The 24,010-nt window shown below is 38.8% G+C and overlaps 1 protein-coding gene across 4 annotated transcripts in view; it reads right to left on the bottom strand.

Moving 5' to 3' along the window:
• Positions 1 to 24,010, bottom strand: part of Pamr1 (peptidase domain containing associated with muscle regeneration 1) — an 81,514-nt gene that overhangs the window by 35,117 nt on the left and 22,387 nt on the right. For all 4 annotated transcript variants that reach the window (XM_033756537.1, XM_010612570.3, XM_033756536.1 and 1 more), the window contains 2 exons: positions 22,696 to 22,872; positions 15,001 to 15,129 (listed from right to left, as the gene is read on the bottom strand). In XM_033756537.1, the coding sequence (XP_033612428.1) occupies positions 15,001 to 15,129; positions 22,696 to 22,872 (306 nt within the window). The remainder of the gene's footprint in view (positions 1 to 15,000; positions 15,130 to 22,695; positions 22,873 to 24,010) is intronic.

Here is a 24,010-nt window from a genome sequence, read left to right as displayed (position 1 = left end):
AAAAAAAAAAAAAAAAAAAAAAAAAAAAAAAAGCACATGAATGCAGCTCTACTAATCCAGCTCAAAGTATGGGGTAGGGCAGCCGAAACTTTCAGTCTCTTGTCTGTTTCAATTTGGTTGATTTCTATTAAACTGTCTAGTTCACTCATCCTTTCTCTTGTTGTGAATAAGCTCTTAATCCTCTCCAATTAATTATTTTACTTCAGATAATATGATGTTTTAGTTCTAGAATTTTAATTTGGTTCTCTTTAATATTTACAAGTCTTGTCTAAAATTTCTTATAATTATAATCCATTATAATAATATTTTCTCTTCTTTAATATATATTGTCTTAAAGTTATTCCAAAGTTCCTGACTGACAATTCCAATATTTAGTCATCTATGGTCTATTTCTTTTGACTGATTGTTCTCTTGACTGTACATTATACTCTCTTGTTTCTTCACCATAGAAAATATATCATCTGTTTTGATTGATAATAGGCTTTCTCTTCTAGGCAGATAGGATGAGGGATTGATCAATCAGATTCAATCAGGAGTTGGCTGGTGTGCGACAGGAGTGAGGGTATAATCCCACTAGTAGGGCCTTGCAATTCAAATACCAGGAACATAAGTAAATCTCTCTTTGATTTTTCAACTTCTCTCCCCTCCAACTTCCTCAACTTCCATGACAGTAAGACTGGGACACTGCTAGACAGTGAGACTGTAAGACTTGAGACCATAAGTCTTTTTGTTTTGTTTTGTTTTGTTTTGGTACTGGGGATTGAACTCAGGACCCTGTGCTTGCCAGGCAGGCTGTAGAACCACTGAGCTACACCCCCAGCCCTGAGACCATAAGTTTTTAAAGCTGCATGACTACACCATCCCAAGGTCTGCTTTTTAGCCTGACCACCAGCCTCTGCTTGCTCAGCAAAATTAAGAAAATATTTGGTGGAGAGGGGTTATGGTTGCTTTGGGTTTCCTCTAGATTTCAGTTCATCAGCCTGGCTGGTTTCTTCTCCTTCTGTGCCAAGCAACCCCTGTCACCTGCCTGCCATCAACTCAGCAGGTGGCCCTATGGATGAAAGCATCCTGGATCATTTGTCCACCTAGGAAGAACTCATCTCTGAAATTTAGGCTCCATGTTGATAGATGTTTGATGGTTTAAACGGAAACAGAGATTTCTAGGAGGGTTATCTAGTGACTTCTTCTTGCCTGAGCAGGAGGGAAGCTCTTTCATGCATTCTGTACCCTCCCAGAAAATGAGCAATGATTGATGAGTTCTTTGATATATGGAATGCACTGTAAAAGTCCAAAAACTAATTTCCTGGAGTCAAAAAGCTTCTCACACAGAAAATATAAAATATTATTTACTATACAATACTTGTCTTGGGAAGACTACTTCCTCATTCTTTTGTCTCTTAGAGAATTCTCTTCTACTGTCCTTCTCTGGCCCTATATTAATTTCTTCTCTCACCAGAAAATACACACACACACACACACACACACACACACACACACAACAAATAACACAACAAAAAGCTCATTTCATGGCTCTGGTTTGGCAGTAAGAATAGCATTAACCATAGCACATGCTATCTACCAGACTTCATATTAAGGGATTTATAGATAGTGTTCCTTTAACAGTCCAAAAAAAGCCCCTTTAAGGGCTACTGTTAATGTTTCCATTTTTGTTAATGAGAAAATTAGATTTTCAAAGGTTGAGTAACTTTACCCAATGTCACAGAGGAATAGAAATTCAAACCCAGATCCTACTGGGTCCAAGCCCACGTTGCTAATAACCATATAATACCAGCCCCAGATTGGACCCAGCTGGGCACTGTTCTTTTTCTGGAAATGTCAGGACACAAAGGCTGGATTAAAATAAGCCAATTTTCAATGACTCCACTCCACATGTATCTGTCTGTCTTTCTGTCTCTCTCTCTCTGTCTCTGTCTGTCTCTGTCTCTGTCTCTCTCTCTCCCTCTGCTGTCAAATTTTCTCTCAGTCATTCCCAGCTGAGGCTCATGCATCAGCCTGACAAACATCTTCTCTGATAATCTAGTCACACAAACATTTTTTGGGCATGGCTTATGTCCAGTTCCTTTGCTCCTCTGCCTCTGTCCAAAATACGACTGAGAAGATAAAACTATTAGGGCCTGTAAACTTTCCCCACAAAGCCTCTGTCCTTTGGGATGCTTTCCTAACCTTCTTAAATCTCCAATATCCTTCAGGGACAGAAAGGTTAGGATCGCCGTGATCCTAGCTAAAAGTATAGCCTCCTGGTGGCTCTGGATCCTCTCACCCCTTTCTCCTTTGGTGGATAAAGAGCTCAGAATGAGAGCCAAGTTAAACAAATGCCACTCCGAGGTCAGCAGGGTGTTTCCCTTTGAAAACTCAACTTCCCAAGTGAAGAAGCTCTGAAGAAGGCTTCAGCTTTGACTTCAGACAGCAGGGCATCTCCTAGGCAGTGTCTACATCACAGGCTATGGGCACCATTCCCCTAAATGGAGCCCAGCTTCACGGGGAAATGACTGGTCTCAGGACTTGAGCACAGGAAGCAAAGGTGAACCTGAAACATTGTGTGTGTGGCGGGGGGAGGCACAAGAAGGCAAAGAAGTCCTCAAAGAGTGATGGGTGGAGGCAGCATGAAGGCTCTTTGCCAGCCTAATCCAAGTCTGGTACAATTTGATTATCAAAAAGAAAACTAATATATTTAAAACATGGGGGGCGGGGACCATGAATCTTCAGTGCACAGAGACTCAAAGCCAGCTGTTAGGAAATGATAGTATTGGGCAAATCCAGATAAAGTATATGAATGTTTATGCCCTTTCAATTCTGTGTAAATTTAAATTTTTTTAAATTAAAAAGTTGGGGAAAGGAAGATAAAATACCACTGGCTTCTAGTAGAGCTATTTTGAGACTTCTCAATCCATCTTCAGGAAGATGGGAATGAGTTCTCTCTGGGCTCTGGCCTAGGCAGTCTCCTGGGGTAGGATTGAAACAAACTGATGAAAAATGGTAAGTCTTAAGTCTCTCGTGAGGTAGGTTAATGTGATCACAAAGTTTGTCAAGCAAGGACAATGAGCAAATTAAGGTCTGTTCCATGCCTAATGCTCTATCACTGGGAGATAATCATTCTGATCCTTTCTGGAATTTGTCTATGACTCCTTCTTCTTCCTAAACCTTTTATGGTACCCAAGGGAAAACAAAGACAAAAGCGAAAAACCCTGCAGAGGGCACTGGGCAAGAAGCCTTCCTCCAGCCATAAAAAGGACAAGCTGAAAGGATTGCTTGGGTGCCATCTACTGGGTAAATGCTTGTACTGCCTGGTGATTCCTCCACTGTGCCCCAGCCGGAACTGGGCCACGCAAAGCTCTCAGCAGCCTGTAACCCAGAATGCAGCAAAGTACCCTGTACCAGGAGACATTCAACTCACAGTGAAATAAATTACTCCTTTCCATGAATTACCTTCACATTAATGTGGGACAAGTGAGAACTGCAGGCAATGGTAACCTAACAAAATCATATTGATGTCTTCTTAGGGAAATCCTTGTTTCCACAGAGGGACTCTTCGCTCCTTGCGAGTTCCTTGTATAACGTGGCAGCCAGCCTGGCGCCCCACGAGAAATGCTCCTTGCGCACTTCTGGCTGTGATAACACAATCTTTGTGGAATGAGGCTTTGAGGGCAGGCATGGTGGATCAGACAGAGTCAACGCAGGAACAGAATCAGAGAGGAATCTGACCTTTATTCTCTTTGTTTTCTTCATAGCGTTGACTACAATCCAAGCTTTGCTTTTTAAAAACCTCTCCTGCCTAAACTGGGAACCTTGCGTCTCTGTCTGCTTACCGTGATGTGTTCCACACCTAGGAGGACCCATTTGCCAAATACTTTTGGACTGAACTGGTAAGCTAATGAATAAAGTCATGAGCTCTGCTCTGCTTGTTTCCTGGTGATGACCGGTAGCCCCGAGCCAGTTCCGCTGTCCCTGAGAACACCTCGGTCCTGCTTGGGAACAGTCACCAGCCCTGCCAGCTGCCTCTCTGTGCGCCCACTATCCTATCTTGTTACCATCAGATTTATTGATCTCTAGCACACAAACATCCTGCCTCGCCTCTCCCTTTGTCCCCAGAACAAGCCCACTTCCTCTCCGGGAGTGGCTGCCCTCCTCTAGGAAATGTCTGCTCCCGGGACACCCTCTTCGTGTTCTTCTCCGATGGGCAGCTTAACCATGGGACTCCTCCCAGCCAGGAGTGCGGGAGCGAACGTGATGTGAGCAGAGACCTGAAGTGTGCTTCTGGGTCTGGCTTGGCCCCATGAGCTCTGTGGCCCACACTGAGAAGAGGACAGGACCCTGTTCCTCTGCCTGGGCCTGCGGCTTGGAGCTGCCCCTCTGACTGAGCTTGTACTTCAACCCAGACCAGCACATACAAGGTATGATCAAAATATATGCATTAAAGAAAACACTAAAGTAAAAGACATATTGATGCTCACCCGCCTTACAATAGTCCTCCTTTCTTCAAATACACTTATGCCATCATCATTCTTGTCACTTTCTAACGCCATTCTGAAAGTCCTCCTTCAGAAGGTGAGATCAAAAGTATGGCGAATGCTGCAGGCGATTGCCTTCCGACAGAAATGCAGGCTCCGGAACACATCGCAGTGTGTCCTCCTCTACCTCGTTCACCAAAGCTAGCACACGGCCCCTTCTGGCTCTTCCCCAAAGCTGAACTGTCCACAGAAGGCAAATGTTTTGAATCCATGCGGAACATGGACGCAGGCACGACAGCACCACTAAAGGCACTCACAAAAGATGACTTTCAGAACCGCATCAGAAAGTGGCAAGGAAGATGGGACGGATGCGTTCGAAGTGTGGGGGCCGGTATTCTGAGGGAGATGCAATGTGTCATTTCCTGTAATATGTTTTTAAAAAATTTAAACATTTACCATATTTTAAATCACATCACATAAAAACATTATCCATACCACCCCTGAAAGCTTCAGCTTAGAACTCTACTCCTTTCCATCCACACCCTCCACTACTTACTGCAGAGTCTAATTTTCCACCTCGTGAAGACCTCCAGCCCTGTTCTCTCCATATCACGCTCTTTCTGAGTTCACATCCTCCCCAGCCTCCACCTCATTTTAGCTGACTCTTGTTTCAACCAAACAGCCGTTTGATCCACACCCAGCTGCTCTAATGGACTATTTCTCCCACACAGGGACTCTGCTGGGTCCCTAGCTGGGGTCTTTTTTTTTTGTTTCTAACACAGCTGCCCCAAAGCTTTGGAACCGTGAAGCCCAGCTGCACTCCATCCCACTATCAGCAAAGATCTCACTTCTGATTTTCCAAAGAAAATAAAGATATTAGAGGAGAACTTGCTAGATTAAGGGGTGAGGAATGGCACAGACATTGGCTTTCCTTGGTTTTCCCCCTCAGTGTGTGACCTTGGGCAAATTACTCCTTATCTCTGAGCCTCAGGTTCATCATCCATAAGGCAACAACACAGATTTCACAGGGCAATTGTACAGACAGCACAAGACATTGCGCATAAGAACTTAGCACATCTCCTAACATACAATAACTAGCAACTGGGCATAGGTTCCACGTAAACCATCCTCTCTCTCTGGGGCCAGCCTAGGACAGCAGGAGGATATTCCTATTCCTTTAACTCTCACCTTTGCTCTTGGTCTCACTTACTCTGAACTTCACTATTTCCATGCATCCCTTCAGCCTCTGACACTTATCAGCTCACAAATCTGTTTAAATCTTTTTCTTCTTATTCTAAAACTTTTTTGGCCAGAGATTTAACTCAATGGCTTCACCACCTGCCTCACAAGTGCAAAGTCCCGAGTTCAATCCCCAGTACCAAAATAAATAAATAAAGAAGAAAAAGAATGAAAGAAAATTTTTCCACAACTCTGTTTACTATTTTTCCACAACTCTTATCAACTATCACCTCATTTCTCCCATCCCTACTTTGTTATTTTAAAAGTTTTTCAAATATTATTGTAAATGCTTATTTAGAAATTGTCCGGGGATTTGGCTCAGTGGTTCTGCTGCCTGACTTGCAAGCACAAGGGCCTGAGTTTGATCTCTGGTACCACAAAAAATAAAATAAAATAAATAAAAGAAGAAGTTGCCTTACTCTTTGTCTCCATGTCCTCCCCTTAAATAAATCTTTTTTCCGCATATATATCTGAAAATGCCGTGGCTGAGATCACCAGTCATCTTCTCGCTATCAAATACGAAAATCCCTTTCTTACCCTTATTCCATTTGACCTTTTTGTCTTATTTGCAAACACTCTTTCCCCAGCTTTTATAACTGTTCTGCTGGCTCTCGCCCCACCTCTCTGATTATCCTTTTGCACCTTTTCCCTGGTCTCCTTTCATTTTCATTTTATGTTTGTTGCTCTTTTCTGACATTAGCTCTTTGCTCATCCTGAGCTTCTGAGTCTCCCTTTGGGATCTCACTGATGCCCATATATTCAGTTTCTGCACTTTTCCTGAACTCCAGAAACCAATTTCCAAATGTCCACAAGATCTCTTGCAGTTGCTCAAATTCCCACATGTCTCAAGTGCAACACCCTTTTTATTCCCCACCAAAGTTTTTCTCTTTTATTACTCCCTTAACATCATCCACTTCTACACAGTTGCTCACACTAGAAACCTGAAAGGCAAAAGCTTCTCTCATTTCTTTCTCCCATTCCCTGGACCACTGGGATAGTGCCCCTAGCTACACTGGACATGGCCTTGACTCCATTCCAATGGACACACCCCAGGCTGCCAGAATTCTCTGTCAAGTGTCACTTCCTGACCCAGCCAGACAATGTGTACCCTCTGACATCCTCAGAATGAAGTCCAACATAGGTCTGAGTCCTGGTACATTAAACCCTCCACAGCCCGATCTTACCTACTCTTCCTCTCATCTCTCACCACTCTCTGACACCCTCCAGCAACACCTGACATCTCAGACTTCCCTGAACAGACCTTGCATTTTCACACCCTGACCATACTGTTCCCTCTTCCTGGATTATTGTCCTGTTTTTCCAATAGCTGAGCAAAACCAGAGCTCAGCAGTCACCTCCTATACTCCAGAACCTTCCCTTATACTCCTCATTCCTTGTGATTAATCTTTCTCTTATTCGTGCTTTCAGAGCACTAAATCTAATCATATTTCACAACATTCCTTGGCTTCCCACTATATGTACTTAGGACACCTAAATTCTTTATCTAACATACCTCTCCCTACAATGCCTTGTATGGAGCCTTGGAAGCCTTCAGCATGGGCCCCTCCAACACCCAGATCCCACCCACCAGACCCTGTGCCACCAGCGGACCCCAGGAGAGCACTGGAGCCACACGGGAACTTCTAGCAACACACCCCCTTGCCCTGCTTCTGGCTTCCTGCTACCCCTGTTCCTCATCTAAACTGAAAATGCACAGGGAGTCTTAATAGCTATTGCCCAGAGCTAGAGCAGAAGTGAAGAATAGTAAGAGGACCTTACTCCTTCTAAGTCCCTATCCCAAAGGTTAAAGTTAATATATTGATCAGTTTATTCATTATAAACATATTTTTAGGCTAGTCTTTGATTTCATTTTATTTCACACAGTTAGAGGTGATAGATTAACAACTACCACAACTTGTCATTTTCTAAGCTGTTTGATTCTACTGTTGTTGCTGATTTTATCACTTGGGCTAATGTTTCGATTGATCTAATCTGTTATCTTCCCTGGTATAATGAAAATGAGATTGCCCAAGAGTTATTAGAGTCTCAAATCCTAAAGACAAGTTATCTAGAAGAGACCTCCAAAAAGCTATCATTCCTTAATACTAGTTTCTAAATACTAGCAACAAAGATAGTCACAATAAGTAACATCTAAGTACCAACCCAGGAATTAAACCAGGACTAAACCAACAACAATAATAGAAATGAAAAGACATTTAAACAAGGCGCAACCTTTCCCCTTACCAATGACAAATTCTGGGGCAAAAGATATGAAAAATTCTGACAACCACCTGGACAATCTGAACTGATTGCACAGGAAGTTAAAAAAAGAGGTGAGTGAGGCTCTACAAATATTCAAAACAGAAATAATTTCCCAGATAAAAGATATGATTATAAACTCTAGAAAAGAAACAGGTAAAAAAAAAAAAAAGATGAGTTCAGGTCCATGATTGAAGCCATTAATGCTCAGCAGAGAAAAAAAATGGAAACCGTGAACACCCAAACATAAGAAAGAAATGGAATCCATGATATCCAGAAGATTAAAAACTCTACTAAAAGTATACATAGCAGACTAACCCAATCTGAAGACAGAATATCAGATATAGAAGACAGGATGATGGTCAGTGACCTTGAAAAGAGACATCTCTTAAAAATAGTAAAGAACCATGAGAAATTAATTCAACAACTCCTAGATGATGAAAGAAGAATAATATAAGATTAATAGGAGTCCATAAAAAGGTAGAGAAAGAACAAATGACATAAAAAACTCTTCACAGAATTAATGATAGAAAGTTACCCAAACACAGCAAAAGAACTTGACATACAGATAAGTGAGGCATATAGGACTCCAACTAGTTACAATAAAATAAAATCTACACCTAGACATACAATAAACAAGAAACCCAACAGAAATACAAAATACAACATGCAGTTATAGAAAAGAAACAAATTACATGCAAAGGAAAGCCCACCAGAATCACAGCTGACTTTTCAATACAAATCTTCAAGTCAAGAAGAGCCTGGAGTATGGTTATTTCAAGCTTTAAAAGAAAACAACCTCCAACCTAGGCTGATATATACTGCAAAACTATCTTTCAAAATTGATGGAGAAGTAAGATATTTTCATGACAAAGAGCACCAGAGAAACTTCATGAATACCAAACCAGCACTCCAAAAAATTTTTTTAAATATCCTAAAAAAGACAATGAAGATCACAACTCCATGAGGCACAACAGAGCAAATCCAATAGGCAAGAATTTAAAAGGAGGAGAAAAATAAAAAATGAAAAAACAACAACAGAAGAAAATGACAATGATAAATCAATACATATCAGTTATGCTCATCAATGTCAATGGCCTCACTTCACCAAACAAAAGAAATAGACTGACAGAATGGATTAAGAAGCAAAATCCAACAGTATGCTGTATACAAGAAACACACCTAGTTCAAAAAAGAAACTCATAGACTGGGCCAGGGATTTAGCTCAGCAGTTCGGTGGCCTGCCTTGCAAGTGCAAGGACCCGTGTTCAAGGAAAAAAAAAAAAAAAAAAAAAAAGGAAAGAAAGAAAGAAAAAGACTGAAAGTAAAAGGATTGAAAATGGATCTATGTGTGACAGGAACCTGGAAAAAAGCAGGGGTAGCTATTTTACTTGCAAACAAAGTAAATTTCAAACCAAAACTAATTAAGAGAGACAAAGAAGGTAATTAAATCCTTGTAAAGGGAATAATCCAACAAGAAGAGATGACAATCATAAATATATATGCACAAAGTACTAATGTCCCCCAACTATACAAAACAAATATTAAGGGTCATGAAACACCAAATTATCACTAATACAATTGTAGTGGGGGACTTTAATAGCCCATTGTCACAAATAGACAGATCATCTAGACTAAAAATCAACAGCAAAATACTAGAACTGAACCAAGCTTTTGAACAAATGGACTTAATAGATTTCTACAGAGTGTTCCACTCCACAAAATCAGAATATACATTATTTTCAGCTGCACACAGGTCATTCTCCAAAATAGACCACATACTAGCTGATAGAACATGTTTAAGTAAATGCAAAATAACTGAAGTTATCCCATGTATATTATCAGGCCATAGTGCAATTAAACTGGAGATTAATAGCGTAAGAAACCATAAGAACTTCACAAACACATAGAAATTGAATAACACTCTCCTGAACAACCAATGGGTCACAGCAGAAGTTAGACAGTTTTTACAATTTAATTGCAATGCCAGTACAACATACAGGAATATATGGGATACAATGAAAACAGTTTTATGTGGGAAATTCATAGCAGTGAATGCCCACACTAGGAAAACAGAGTGAGCTCAAATAAACAACCTAATGGTGAATCTTAAGCTCCTAGCTAAAGAAGAGCAAGAGAAACCCAAAGCTCATACAAGGGAGGAAATTATAAAGATCAGAGCATAAATCAATGTAATAGAGACTAAGAGAATGATACAAAAAAATCAATGAATCAGAGAGTTGGTTTTTTGGAAGAATAAATAAAATCGATAAACTCTTAGCCAACTTTATCAAAAAAATGAAAGAAAAGGTTCAAATTCATGCAATTAGGAATGAAAATGGTGAAGTCACAACAGACTCAGCAGAAATCCAGAGGATTATTAATACTTACTTTGAGAATCTGTACTTTAATAAAATGCAGAACATAGAAGAAATGGACAGGTTTCTAGACACATATGAATTACCAAAGTTGAACAAAGAAGATATAAATATTCTAAACACCCTAATTATAATCAGTGAAATTGAACATGTAATTAAAAATTTACCAACAAAGAAAAACCCAGGCCCTGATGGCTTCAATATTGAATTCTACAAGACATTTAGAGAAGAACTACTACCACTACTCTTTAAACTTTTCAGTGAAATTGAAAGAGAAGCAATACTTCCAACTTCATTCCTGGAAGCAAGTATTACTTTTATTCTAAAACCAAGGAAAGACCCAACCAAAAAAGAGAACTACAGGCCAATCTCACTAATGAACATAGATACAAAAATCCTCAATAAGATACTAGCAAACGTAATACAGAGGGTCATCGAGAAGATTGGATTTATCCCAGGGATGCAAGGATGGTTCAACATACATAAGTCAATAAATGTAATACACTATATTAAAAGAATCAAGGACAAAAACCATATGATCCTCTCAACAGACACAGAATAAGCATTTTACAAAATTCAACACCCATTCATGGTATTAAAAAAACCCTACAGAAAATTGGAATAGATGGTCTTTATCTCAACCTGATAAAGGCTAGCTATGAAAAGCCAACAGCCAACATCATACTCAATGGTCAAAAACTGAAAACCTCCATGTTAAAATCAGGATTAAGACAAGGATGTCCACTGCCACCACTTGTGTTCAATATAGTTATGGAAACATTAGCCACAGCAATTAGACAACAGAAAGAAATAAAAGCAATAAAGACAGAAAAAGAAGAAGCAAAACTGTCATTATTTGCTGATGATATGATACTGTACATAGAAGACCCAAAGAACTCAGCCAAAAGATTTCTAGATTTGATTGACAGATAAAGCAGAGTATCTGGATACAAGGAAAATACTCAAAAATCAATTGCCTTCTTGTACACAAATAACAGTCTCACTGAGAGTCAAATTAGAGAAACAATCCCTTTCCCAATAGCATCCAAAACAATGAAATATCTAGGAGTCAATCTAATGAAGAGGACAAAAGACCTCTACACTGAAAACTACAACACTCTTTAAAAAGAGATTAGAGAGGATATAAGAAAATGGAAAAACATCTGTTGTTCCTGGGTAGAAAGAATCAATATAGTGAAAATGGCCATACTTCTAAAACTGCTATACAGATTCAAAGACATCCCTATTGAAATCCCAACAGTTTATTTCATAGAATTAGAGAAAACAATCCAAAAATTCATTTGGAATCAGAAGAATAGCAAAAGCAATTCTAGGCAATAGAGACATGGCAGGGGGTATCATAATCCCCAATTTAAAACTATACTACAAAGCCACTGTGATTAAAAACAGCATGGTACTGGCAAAGAAACAGACCCGAGGATCAGTGGAATAGATTAGAAGATGCAGAAACATCTGACATACTCAACTACATCATCTTTGACAAAGAAACAAAACACCCTCACTTGAAGAAAGGTAGCCTCTTTAATAAATGGTGTTGGAAAAACTGGATTTCAACTTGTCAAAGATCAAAACTAGACCCATATCTTTCACCATGCACTAAACTAAAATACAAGTGGATTAAAGATATAAATATTAAAACAGAAACACTAAACTTGAAGGTAGAACTCTTGAAGATATCAGCATAGTAAAAAACTTTATGAACAAATCCTCAGTAGCACAGGAACTAGCACAAAGAATCAGCAACTAGGATCTCACCTTCTTAAAGCCTCTTCACTGCCAGAGAAAGCACAAGCAGAGCTAACTGACAACCCACAAAGTGGGAAAAAAATTTTACCAGCTGTTCCTCAGACAAAGGTCTACTACTATCTAGAATATATAAAGAACTCAAAAAAACCAGAACCCCCAAATATAAAGACCTGATTAAGAAATGGGCATCTGAAATGAACAAACATTTCTCAGACAAAGAAGTAAAATCATCAAATAGTCACATGAAAAAATGTTCAGCATCACTGGTCATTCGAGAGATGCAGATAAAAACAACACTGAGATTCCATCTCACCCCAGTAAGAATAGCTGCTATCAAGAAATCAACCAACAACAAATGCTGGCAGGGTTGTGGGGAGAAAGGAACACTTCTCCATTGTTGGTGAAAGTGCAGACCAGTGCAACCACTGTGGAAATCATTGTGGAAATGCCTCAAACAACTAGGATTAGAAGTCCCATTTGACCAAGCTATTCCTCTGCTGGGTATCTTCCCAAAAGGATTAAAAGAATCATATCACGGCGATATATGCTCACCCTTGTTTATAGCGGCACAGTTTGTAATAGCTAAAACTTGGAAACAGCCCAACTGCCCATCAACTGGAGATGGGATAAAGAAGATGTGGTTTTTCTATAAAATGGAATACTACTCAGCCACAAAGAATGATAAACTAGAGGTATTTATAGCTAAGTGGATGCACATTGAGGCCATACTCTAAAGTGCAGTAAATAGGACACATATGTAAATACAGAATAGTGTCTCTGGTGTGAAAAATTAAAAGTGTAAATAAGGATTAAAATGTATAATCGATGTGTATATATGTGTACATAAAATGTTGATAATTTTGTAAAATTGCTTATAAATAAGGTTTTATCATCTTTTATCATCACACAATATGTATGACAGTCCTTCTTTCCCTGCATCCCCATTGTCATAATTTATTATCAAATCTTTTGCTTAGCACTCAATTTGAAAGGTAAAAATGTGTGTGTCCTTTTGGTTTTAATTTGTAGTTCATTTAGTATGTGTGATTGAACATATCTCCAACTAAAGAAGCATTTGCAATAAAAAATGTAAATTGATATTGTGTAATAGGAAGAAAAGTCTAAAAAAGTAGAGGAAGTGGGAGGGGTAGGGGGAAGGTAAAAATGGAAAAGAAAAAATTTGTGAAAAGGAAAAACATGGAAACAATGTCTTTGTAAACAGGAAAGGGTGGAGGGGCTAGGGAATGGGGAAAAATAAGAACCTGATAAGTCATGTATAGGTACAAGATCCCGAGGATGAATGTAACTGTGTTGTATACCTAATGTGTACCAATAAATTAATAAAGATAAAAAAGCTTGTATGACTGGACCCTTGCCAACCACTCCAATTTCATTATATTCCTCTTCTTCAGTCATGCACACAGAAAAGAGAAACTGTGTATATGACTCAGAACAAGAGAAAAGCCATCAGTGACTATTATATACACCAAAGGCCGATGTGAAATCTAAAGCTGTACATTAAAACTGTTTTTCTTAAAGTATTGAAAATAGTTTGAGTTTTGGACCTCTTACTATGTCAGCAACTAAGAAGCATATGAAATGGCCTTATATATTTAGTGCATTAACTGAGTGAGCTTATACTTTACTATTGCTAAGAATAATGCTAAGTGTTTCTCATGTGTTTCTCTCACTGAATCCTCAAATCAGCCCTAAACAAGAGGTAGCTCCAATTTTTCCTTATTCCCATTTTTATAAAGAGGACACTACTATTGACAAAGTCAAATGGCATTTTCAAGGTTACATAGGAGTAACAGGAAAAGTCATTACTTAAATCCAGGTCTATGTCGTTCAAGAACTTGTGTTCTTATCATTATGCTACTCTGTCTCTTAGAACAGCTGCCAAAGAAAGACCAGGCTTAAATTTGTAGTTAATTTACTTGGAAAATAATCTGCCAAATCCAAGATTAGATTTCCATGAAAGCACCTAAAATAGCATCAAAGTTTTAAACCTGCAGCTGAGAAAATTATCTGTATTCTGGATAATTTATTTCTTAGGTTCATCCTGAACTATGGGCCGACTTCTCCCTGGTTTAGCTGAGTTTCTCAATTACAGACTTTATACCTCCTAAAACTCACCCAAAACATAACTATAACCCTCCAACCACCATCTCTGTAAACTGAGAATATCATTCAAAGAAGTAAAACACTCAAGCTCTAAGACCACCTAATTGCTTCTGACTCTATTAGGGAGCATTTAAAATAGGCTTAATGCAATAATAGTAACATGTACATTGAACTAGATACAGATTTTCAGAGGGATGGTTACCAACTGGGGAACTGCAGAGGGAAATGGTAAACAGAGAGAGAGGCTTGAATTCCACTCTATTTTCAGATTATTGAAACTCCGAAGGGAACTCTAATAAACATTAAGTAATTTTAGGGATCAAGTAAAGAATATTTTCCTAGGACAACTACTTTCCTGACATGGTGGCGATTTGTTGTGGGTCCCAGAGATTTAACTCAGTATTCAAAAGTTTACCGATAGAAATTCATATTTTAAATGCACTTCTACAGACAATATTTTTGCAACCTTGTTCACTGGTTGCTCCACAAATGGACAGGATACAGGCACTGTGCAGAGCACCTAGGCTTCATTGATGAGAAAGTCCAGCTGTAAGAGCAGCTAGAAATCTCCTGGGCCAGTCCCAAACAGATGTCCACAGCCCACATGCAGCAGATGGAAACACATCCTTTGTTTTTATAGTCTTACCTAGAAAGCCCTCTGGTTGCAAACTCAGACTTCAACAAGATAAACTGGAGTGCACCGTAGGTGGAGACTTAAAAGCCGCACATACAGGCGCTGGAGCCTGTATGCAACAGGTACTTACTCATGCAATCTCCGCCATACCAGCCCGCTCGGCACTCTGCGCAGTAGAAGCCCTTGATGTAGAAGTCGTCCAGAGTGCCTCCCCATGAGCCATTGCGGCAACTCTTGCAGTTTTCAAAGATGGTACAACCTGGAATATTTCCAAGAACAATGTTGAGCCTCACAAGTTCTAACAGTCTTCATAGGAGAATAACTATGTAGTTTCTCAGAGTCCTGTCTCTGTGAAGAGCTTCTCGGCCTAGAAAGATGTCTAAGTGCTTAAAAAAAAGTCTCATCTGAAGGAAAATGCAAGAGACTCCAGGATTCAGACGAGGGAGTTTAATAGAGAAGCCTCGGTAATCTGCACAGTTAGTGACTGATGTTTTAAAGCAAAGTGAAATAACTTATAGTAAAAGGCAGAATCAATCACTTGAGTGTTAGTTTTTCTCTTTACAGATGTATTTCATTTTACCAAAGAAAATTTAGAAAATCGAAGAGAAAGAATTCAATAAAACATCTAAATTTATATCACCTAGAGAATTTTACTGCAAACACCCTGCATGTATATGAATATGTATGTACTGCATATGTTGCTTAAAGTTAGATTTATGTTATATTTTATACATCCCATTTTTATAACTCACTTTTTAATTTAATAACAGATAATAAATATCTTTCTGTACCATAAATACTCTTCTATGTCATATACTTCTTTTTGGTTTTTTAGTGGAGTTTTGCTGCTTTGCTTTGCCTTGCTTACCTTTGTTTTTTAAGACAGGGTCTTACTATGCAGCCCAGGCTGGCCTCAAACTCCCAGTTCTCCTACCTCAGCCTCCTGAGCAGCTGGGGTTGCAGACACATGCTGCCCTGCCCTACTATGCCATAAATGTCTATAAGCAAAGTACGCCACAGATAACACCCTATTGCCTAATGATGCACTTGCCCTGGAAGGGACCAGCCTGCCCTCCACCACCAGAACACACCAGAGAGGGATGAGCAATTCCCAGGCATGAGGTGGTGGTAATGACAAAAAGTAGAAAAAATTTTGTCCCATTGAGCTAAACAGAGAACTCAGCTGGGTATCAAACTGCTTTAGGTGGCCATGCCTTTGTGCTTTCGCCTGTCAAACTGGGATTTAAAACTGTACCTACCTCATGGGGCTGTTTAAAAATAAATGAACACATACCAAGCACATGGTAAGTACCTCTAAAATGTGAGTTATGGCTCTTCTGCTTTCCCATAACTCCACTTGTTTTATCCACACCATTGCATGCAGGTATCGTGCTTATTTCTAACTGCCTATGACCTATTTTCCTGTAACAGACTTAAGTGAAGGACTGACTCTCGTTCAACATTACATCCTTAGCACCTAATATTTTGCTGGCATATAATGAGTGCTCGAAAAATACTATTTGATTAAGTGAGTGGATGAATGAATGGCTAATGGACTACTTGAGATATGAGGCATCTCCTCAAGCTGACAGAAGGCTTCTTTGCTTTTGGTTGTAATTAAGTTTTCCTTGGTCTATAGTAATACACATGTGTGGTTTCAATAGAAGAGGGTCTTCTAGTCCTCTCCACACCCTCCTGACTTGACTTTCCCTCCTATCAGAGAGATGAGTTGCTGATACTATTCATCACATTCCAGTAGGTCTTGTACCATATTACTGAGTCCCAGTTGGGTCACTGTGTCTTCCCAAGGCCAACCTCACCCACAGGCCAATTTCCTCTTCCATGTCCTATCCACTGTCTCACTGAGGAGGCAAATGAACTCAGAGCCTTCCCTCAATGGCTCTGCCAACTCCTCTTCTTGGTCCCCAGGTATAAGCTGCAAGAACCAGTCTGGTGATTAAGATGAGCATGGGCCGTTAAAAGATGCTAGGCAGCTCACAGACTGCTGCAGGTCTACACGGGACAGAAGTACAGGAAACCACATTGGTCCACTGAGGGCTCTGAGGCTGCTAGATGCTGCTGAATGTCACTATCGATAGCCCTGCCACTGGCATCCCTAGACCCTAATCATCCTGCACCACTGCCACCAGCAGAGTGATCATCTATCATGATAGAAATGGAAACTAAACCACACTGAGACATTTTTCCAAATAAGAGGTTGACAAAAACACAGAAAAACAATCTGTTGCAATGCTTTGGGAAAATCAGCACCCTCATGCACTCCAGGAATGAATGCCAAATGCATGGAGGAAAATAGGCTAGAAAATGACACGTATGCCTCTCCTTGACCCATTAACACCTCTTCTGGGAATCCACGTCAAAGACATACTGCAAAACTCCTAAATTGCATATGCTCACTAGTACTCACCATAGTATTGCTTATACAAGTTGAGTATCTCTCATCCAAAAATCTGATGTCAAAAATACTTCAAAATCTGAAACTTTTTGCATACCAACATGACACCACAATTGGAAATTTTCATTTTTTAAATCCTGTGATAAATAACAGCCAAAACGCAGTCACACAAAAAATATTGTGTAAAACTGCCCTTAGGCTATGTGTGAGTAGGTGTATATGAAACAAATGAATTCTGCCTTTAGATTTAGGTGCCGATGTCTCATTGTGTATCTGCTATTTCAAAATCCAAAAAAAAAAAAAAATCCAAAACACTTTTGGTCCCATTCATTTTTAATAAAGGATACTCATAGTAACAAAAGGTTAGAAACAACCCAAATGTCCATAAATTCTAGTGAAAGACATAATGCAGTTATATGCAACTGTGAAAAGAAATGAAGAAGATGCCTTAACATTGATGTGTAGTGATCCCCAGTATGTGCTGTTAGGAGAAAAAAATCAGGACAGTTAGCAAAGTTTATACTATGTTACCTTTTGGGTAAGACAGAAAAGGATATATGAATGCATATACACATTGCTTTGCCCTTCAAATACAGAAAACTTATCTGCATATCATACAGCCTGACACAAGAGGAAAAAACTACATCAGTTGATTTTAATAGGTAGTATTTTGACCATGTAGTGAGATATATTCTGAAGTCAGTAATAACCATAAAGAAATCACTTCCTTCAATGGTCTTATTGTAGGTAATGACACCATTGATATTTATTATAAATATATTGTGTCCGAATATAAAATAAAGCAAGTAACTGATTAGATTACTGTTAACAGTAAATAAGTTTTCACCATGAGAGAAAAATAAAAGAAGTGAATAACCTTGTACTGTCACATTTGAACTTGAGCATCAATATACATTCATTTTTTCTTTTTAAAAAATATATATTTATGTTTTAGCTCTGCCCACTAAAATATAAACCACCTAGAAACAATAACAGTTCAATGGCCAGAAACAGCACAGGTCCCCAGGGTGTGGTCTCAGGACCAGAGATCCTTGGAGAAAATTACTGATATTGGGCAGAAAATGTATAGGAATCCTGAAATATCTCATCACTGGAGAAATTAAGGAAGCCTTCTAAAACCAGTATGATTATATTTGAAGAACACAGAAAGACACAAAGGGGCTTCCAGTGTGTTAAAATGCGACAATACATGTGCTGAAATCAATAATGACAAAAATTGATGAAACTACCCATATAAATAAAAATGCAGAAGTTTATAATGACATACACAGAATCCACTTTGATTCTCAACCATAGCTCCCAGGACATCAATTTACTATTGTATTCTAGCAATTTATCTTGCCACTCCTTTCAGGGTAATGAAATGGTTCATTTGGGATGGTCCTTCATCAGAGAGCTCCCATGACCATTTGGGGCATCTTCCATTTGGGCGGAGTCTGGGGGCCTCCTGTCCAGTGCAATGGGGACTGCACAGCGCCATCTAGGGGGAAGACGCCTGTCGGCTGACTGGCCCTAGGCAGGCGTGCAACCAAGGCTCACCAACAATAGCCACCAGGCTTTGGGAAATCCTGAAAATCATCCAAAGACTTCCAAGGACCCTTAGTATAGTAACCTTGGTTTTACTTTCAAATTGTACTAGAAAAATTGGGGGTATTCTCAACCGTTTCTCACAAACTACACTCATCCATCAGGAAATGGGTGCAGTGTGTTTATCTCTGGAGTCGAACAAAAATTATGCTGAAGTCATTGTGATTTTACATATATGCTTATTAGTCTGTTAATTTAAAAGTATTGTACTTTTTCAAGTGTTATTTTATGTGTGTATAATAAGTATTTATTATGTTCATCCCCCCGTTGCTTTCCCTTATGCCCTTCTATCCATTTTATTTCTATTCTTTTGTTTAATAACAGCACCCTTCCTACTTTTGTGTCATCTTTTTAGATTCCACATTTAGATATTTGTCTTTTGATTCTGTCTTATTTTGATTAACATAGTGATTCTCAGTTCCATCTGCTTTTCTACAAATAACATCACTACATCATTTGTTTTTTTATGGCTGAATAATGCCCTTTTACATTTCATTTATCCATTCTCCTGTTGATGGGCACCTAGACTGGCTCCCCTTGGCTACTGTGAACTGTGCCACAATATCAAAATGCAGGGGCCCTATAGTACGTTGACTTTAACTCCTTCAAATATGTGTCAGTAAGTGACATAGCTGGGTTATACGTTGGTAGTAGTTTTAGTCTTTTTGAGAAACCTCCACAATGACTTCCACATGGACTATTCTCACCAGCAGTGTAGAAGGACTGGTTTTTCTCAGCATCTTCCCCAGCATTTATTGTGTTTTATTGTTCTTGATGACAATCACTCTGGCTGTAGTGGGGCAAACTCTCGATGTACATGTAGATTTGATTTACATTTCCCTAGTAACTAAAGATGTTCAACATTTTTTCCTGTACTTGTGGGTTATTTGTACTACATTTTTTAGAAGTGTCTGTTCCATTCACATGCCCATTTACTGATTGGACCCTGATTTTTTTTGTGTGTGTGGTGTTAAATTGTTTAGTTCTTTATGTATTTGAGATATTAATCCTCTGTCAGAAGAGCAACTGGGTAAAGATTTTTCTCCCATTCTGTAGGTGGTCACTTCACTTAGTTGTTTCCCTTGCTGTGCATCAACTCTTTAATTTGATGCAGTACCACTTATTTGTTGATTATTCCTATCATTTCCTGTGCTGCTGTGGTCCTGTTCAGAAAGTCTTGCCTGTGTCTATGGCTTCAAGTGTTTTCCCTGTATTCTCTTTGAGCAGTTTCAAAGTTCCAGGTATTATGCCTAAGTCTTTGAACCATTTTAAATTGATTTGTGAGAGGCAGGGATCTAGTTTCAATCTTGTACAAAGCAATATTCAATTTTCTCAGCACTATTTGTTAAAGGTTATCTTTTCTCCAATAAATGTTTTTGCTTCCGTTGTTAAAAATCTGGCACTTGTAGATCTCAGGATTTGTTTCTGTACTCTGGAGTCTGTTCCACTGGTCTATGAGTCTATTTGTGTGCCAGTAACATGCTGCACAACAATTATTTGTAGAATAATTTGAAATTGGGCATTGTGATGCTTTGCACCATGCCCTTTTTGCCTAGGATTACTCTGGCTATGCAGGATTTTAGGATTGTTTTTTCTCATTTTGTGAAGACTGTCATTGGAATTTTAAAAGGATTGCATTGAATCTGTATATAATTTTGAATAATATGGCCATTTTAACAATAGTAATCATTTCTGTGTATAAACATAGGACCTTTTCTAACTTCTAGCATCATTTTTAATTTCTTTCTTCAGTGTTCTATAACTTTCTTTGTAGGGTCTTTCACTGCCTGGGGTTAGATTGATTGCTAGGATTTTTTTTTTAAGTTATTACAAATGGAATTATTTTTCAGTTTTCTTTCTCGGCTACTTCACTATTAAAATATAGAAAAGCCATTTATTTTTTAAATGTTGATTTTGTACCCTGCTGCTTTTCTGAATTTATTAGCTCTAAAAGTCTATTTTGTGGATTATTAAATTAATTTAAGTTTAGAATCATATCACCTAAAATTAAGAGTAATTTAGTTTCTTTCTCTTCAATTTGTATCCTTTTTATTTCTTTTTCTTGCTTAATTACTCTAGCTACAATTTCAAGTACTGTATTGAATAGTAGTTCTAAAACATCCTTGTCATGTTCCTGATTTTAGAGAAATTACATTTAGATTTTTTATCATTTAGAATTATGCTGGCTGTGGGGTTGTCATATATATCCTTTACTATATTGAAGCATGATCTTTCATTACCTAGTTTCTTCAAAGCTTTTATCATAAAATAATGTTAAATTTTGTCAAAAGTTTTCTACATCAATTGAAATGATCATGCAATTTTTATCCTTGATTCTAGTTGTGTGGTGTATTACATTTATTGATTTGCACATGTTGAACCATCCCTGCATTCCTGGGATGAAACCAACTGAACCATGATGTATAATCCTTTTAATGTGTTGTTGAAATAGGTTTGCAAGTGTTTTATTAAGGATTTTTTTCATCTATGTTCATCAAGGAGACTGTTCTGTGATTCTTTTTTCTCTGTCATTGTCCAATTTTGCTATCATGTCAGTTTTATTCAAAGGTCAGCATTACTGTGTTCCAAGGAGAAAGGTGGATTAGAAGTACTATTTGTAGACTTGAGTCTCATTTTCTCTCCTCTTTCATTAGTTTCCCATGAAAGAAAGTTAGTTTCTAATAGCAATGAACATCATTCTCCATGTTTGTTCATTTTGTTTTTGTTTTTGTTTTTCTTAAGAAAAAGAAATACAAAAATGAGAAAATTTCCCAAAGAGTTCTTTTGATATCCTTTCATCCTTCAGTCTTTGGAAAAGATTATTTGAAAATTTGACATCCTTCTTTCAACCTGACCTAAAGAGGCAAAAGAAAGAATCCTCGCAGAAGTCAGAAGGGTAAAACAGGAAGACTTTTGAAAAAAATTTTGAAAAAAATTAATCAAGAAAATGATTAATGAGTTTCCAGTTACAACGGAAACATATCCTTCTGTTGGAGGTCCACAATGGCCACCACCAGGTTGGAATTTTGGTGCAGTTATCAAATCTCCAATCATTAAAAAGAAAACTCTCTGAAGTTGGGGCAGGAGAGAATGACAGTAGAGTAGAAGTCAGGCTTGGGATACGGTAAAGCAAAAGAATGAGCAAAACAGCTGGGAAGATCTTACCTCACCCAAAGATACTCTCTTGTTCCTGAGACCCAAACATCCCTCTTGGAAGCCAAAATATCCTTGTCTTCTTCTCCTCCCCTCTTTTCATTTGCTGTCCAGTCTATCTCGAAGTGTGTTCAATTCTGTACTGACTCCCAAATCCCTGAACCTCCCTCTAGCCACCCAGCTTCTAAGATTTCCAATGGCTACCACACCACCACTCTGCCAAAATATCTTCAGGGTGTAGCCTAAAATACCCTCTACCTAACCCCTATTCCCATCCCTGCTGTTATAGGACCCTGTGTGTCTCTCCCTCTGTACTTCTATGCACCTGTACAGCATCGTGTCACGGCTGCCTCATCAGCTGTTCTCCATCTCCCTCGTCAGGTTATGCTCTTGGAATTAGGGGTCTGGGTCAATTTCCTTTAATTGTTATACTTCTGGTAACTGATATGGAACAGAGGCCCTGCTCAGACTTTTTATTAAATAAATGAATGAGTGGTTGAATTCACATTTGCAACTTCAACAATGGAAAGAGGACCAACTCCTTTAATGTCTTTGCCGGAAGTCAAAGTCACTTTTAATAATCATAACACCACAGCCTCCTGATGGCTACAAGCTGGAATTCAGCCTATTCTCCCATCCCACCCTTACCTGGGTGGATCAGACAGGAGTCACACTCGTTCTCCTCATTCCTGCAGCAAGGGATAGTGTAACCCACAACTTCTTTCTTGCCGGGGCAGACACACTCAATCTGATCGTATTCGCAACATTCCCGACACATAATGTTCCACTCAGCTCCGGGGCAGCCTTCGTTAATGACTGTGTATTCTGCAATGCAAAGCCAGCAGGTGAGTACAGGTCCTGGTGGGAGAGATAAAACCTGAAGCTACTCCACTGTTAGGAATCAACCTTGCCCTACAAATGTGTTGCCCTGCCCAAGAGAGAAGAAGCATGGGGAGTCTTCAGAGTGCTATGCTTCCAAAAAGTGGGGTGGCTTTACCCCAGGAGGAACCGAAAAACCATCCACTGGAGCCTGGGTGAAATATGTTATAGCTATATTAGCTTTATTTTTATCTTCGAAAAGCCATGTTTCATAGGCTGGAATCTAGCTTACAAAAGACTCTGGGTTTCAGTCCCAACACTGCCAAAAATTGAATATATGCTCAACAATATGTATTCTAGGAGGATTCATAGAAGAACATGTACCTAATTAATAGACAAAAGCGTATTTCTTGGGTTTCATGTTCAGTTCATCTCTCTGTATCTCTCTATCTCTATCTCTGTCTATATCTATCTCTCTCTGTGTCTTTTTTTTTCCTCTGTCTCTCTCTCTTCTCATCCTGGAGATTGAAACCAGGACCTCATGCATGTTAGACAGACTCTGTACTACTGAGCTATATCACCAGCCCTCATTTCTATCACTTCTATTTTTGTTGTGATACAGTTCGCATACTCACATAAACCATGCACTGAACTACTCCAGGGGGAAACATTACACTGCATAACTCTGTAGAGCAGCCCAGGATTGGGGCCATCAGAAAACTTTGGAGACCACTCTCTAAACTAGGCCATTCTAGTACAAGCCTGATCGCCAAGTGGAGACTAAGCTACTCCTTCCAAACTTGGCTCCTCAAGTTTGAAGCATGCCATTTTCATAGTATCTTCAAAGCTAAAACCAACACAAAAGACAAAAAGTACCTTAATTAGTATGTTTGGGAGAATTTCAATGTTCTACAAGGGTGAACTCATTAGCCCAACTTTATTCAGTCCCCAAGTACAATCAAGAGTTCTTTCCCATGAGAAAAAAACTGTCCCTCTCTGAGTCAGAAATTTTCCCTTTCATACATAGGAATGAATATATATATACATATATATATATATATACACACACACACACACACACACACACACACACACACACCCACACACACATATATAGTTTCTCTCTAAATGTCTAACAGAGATT

Source organism: Fukomys damarensis, unplaced genomic scaffold, assembly GCF_012274545.1.
Source record: "Fukomys damarensis isolate Sample0158 unplaced genomic scaffold, DMR_v1.0_HiC HiC_scaffold_27, whole genome shotgun sequence".
Lineage (NCBI taxonomy): Eukaryota > Metazoa > Chordata > Mammalia > Rodentia > Bathyergidae > Fukomys > Fukomys damarensis.
The sequence above is the reverse complement of the archived record's forward strand: the minus strand, read 5'-3'. Positions and strand labels throughout refer to the sequence as shown.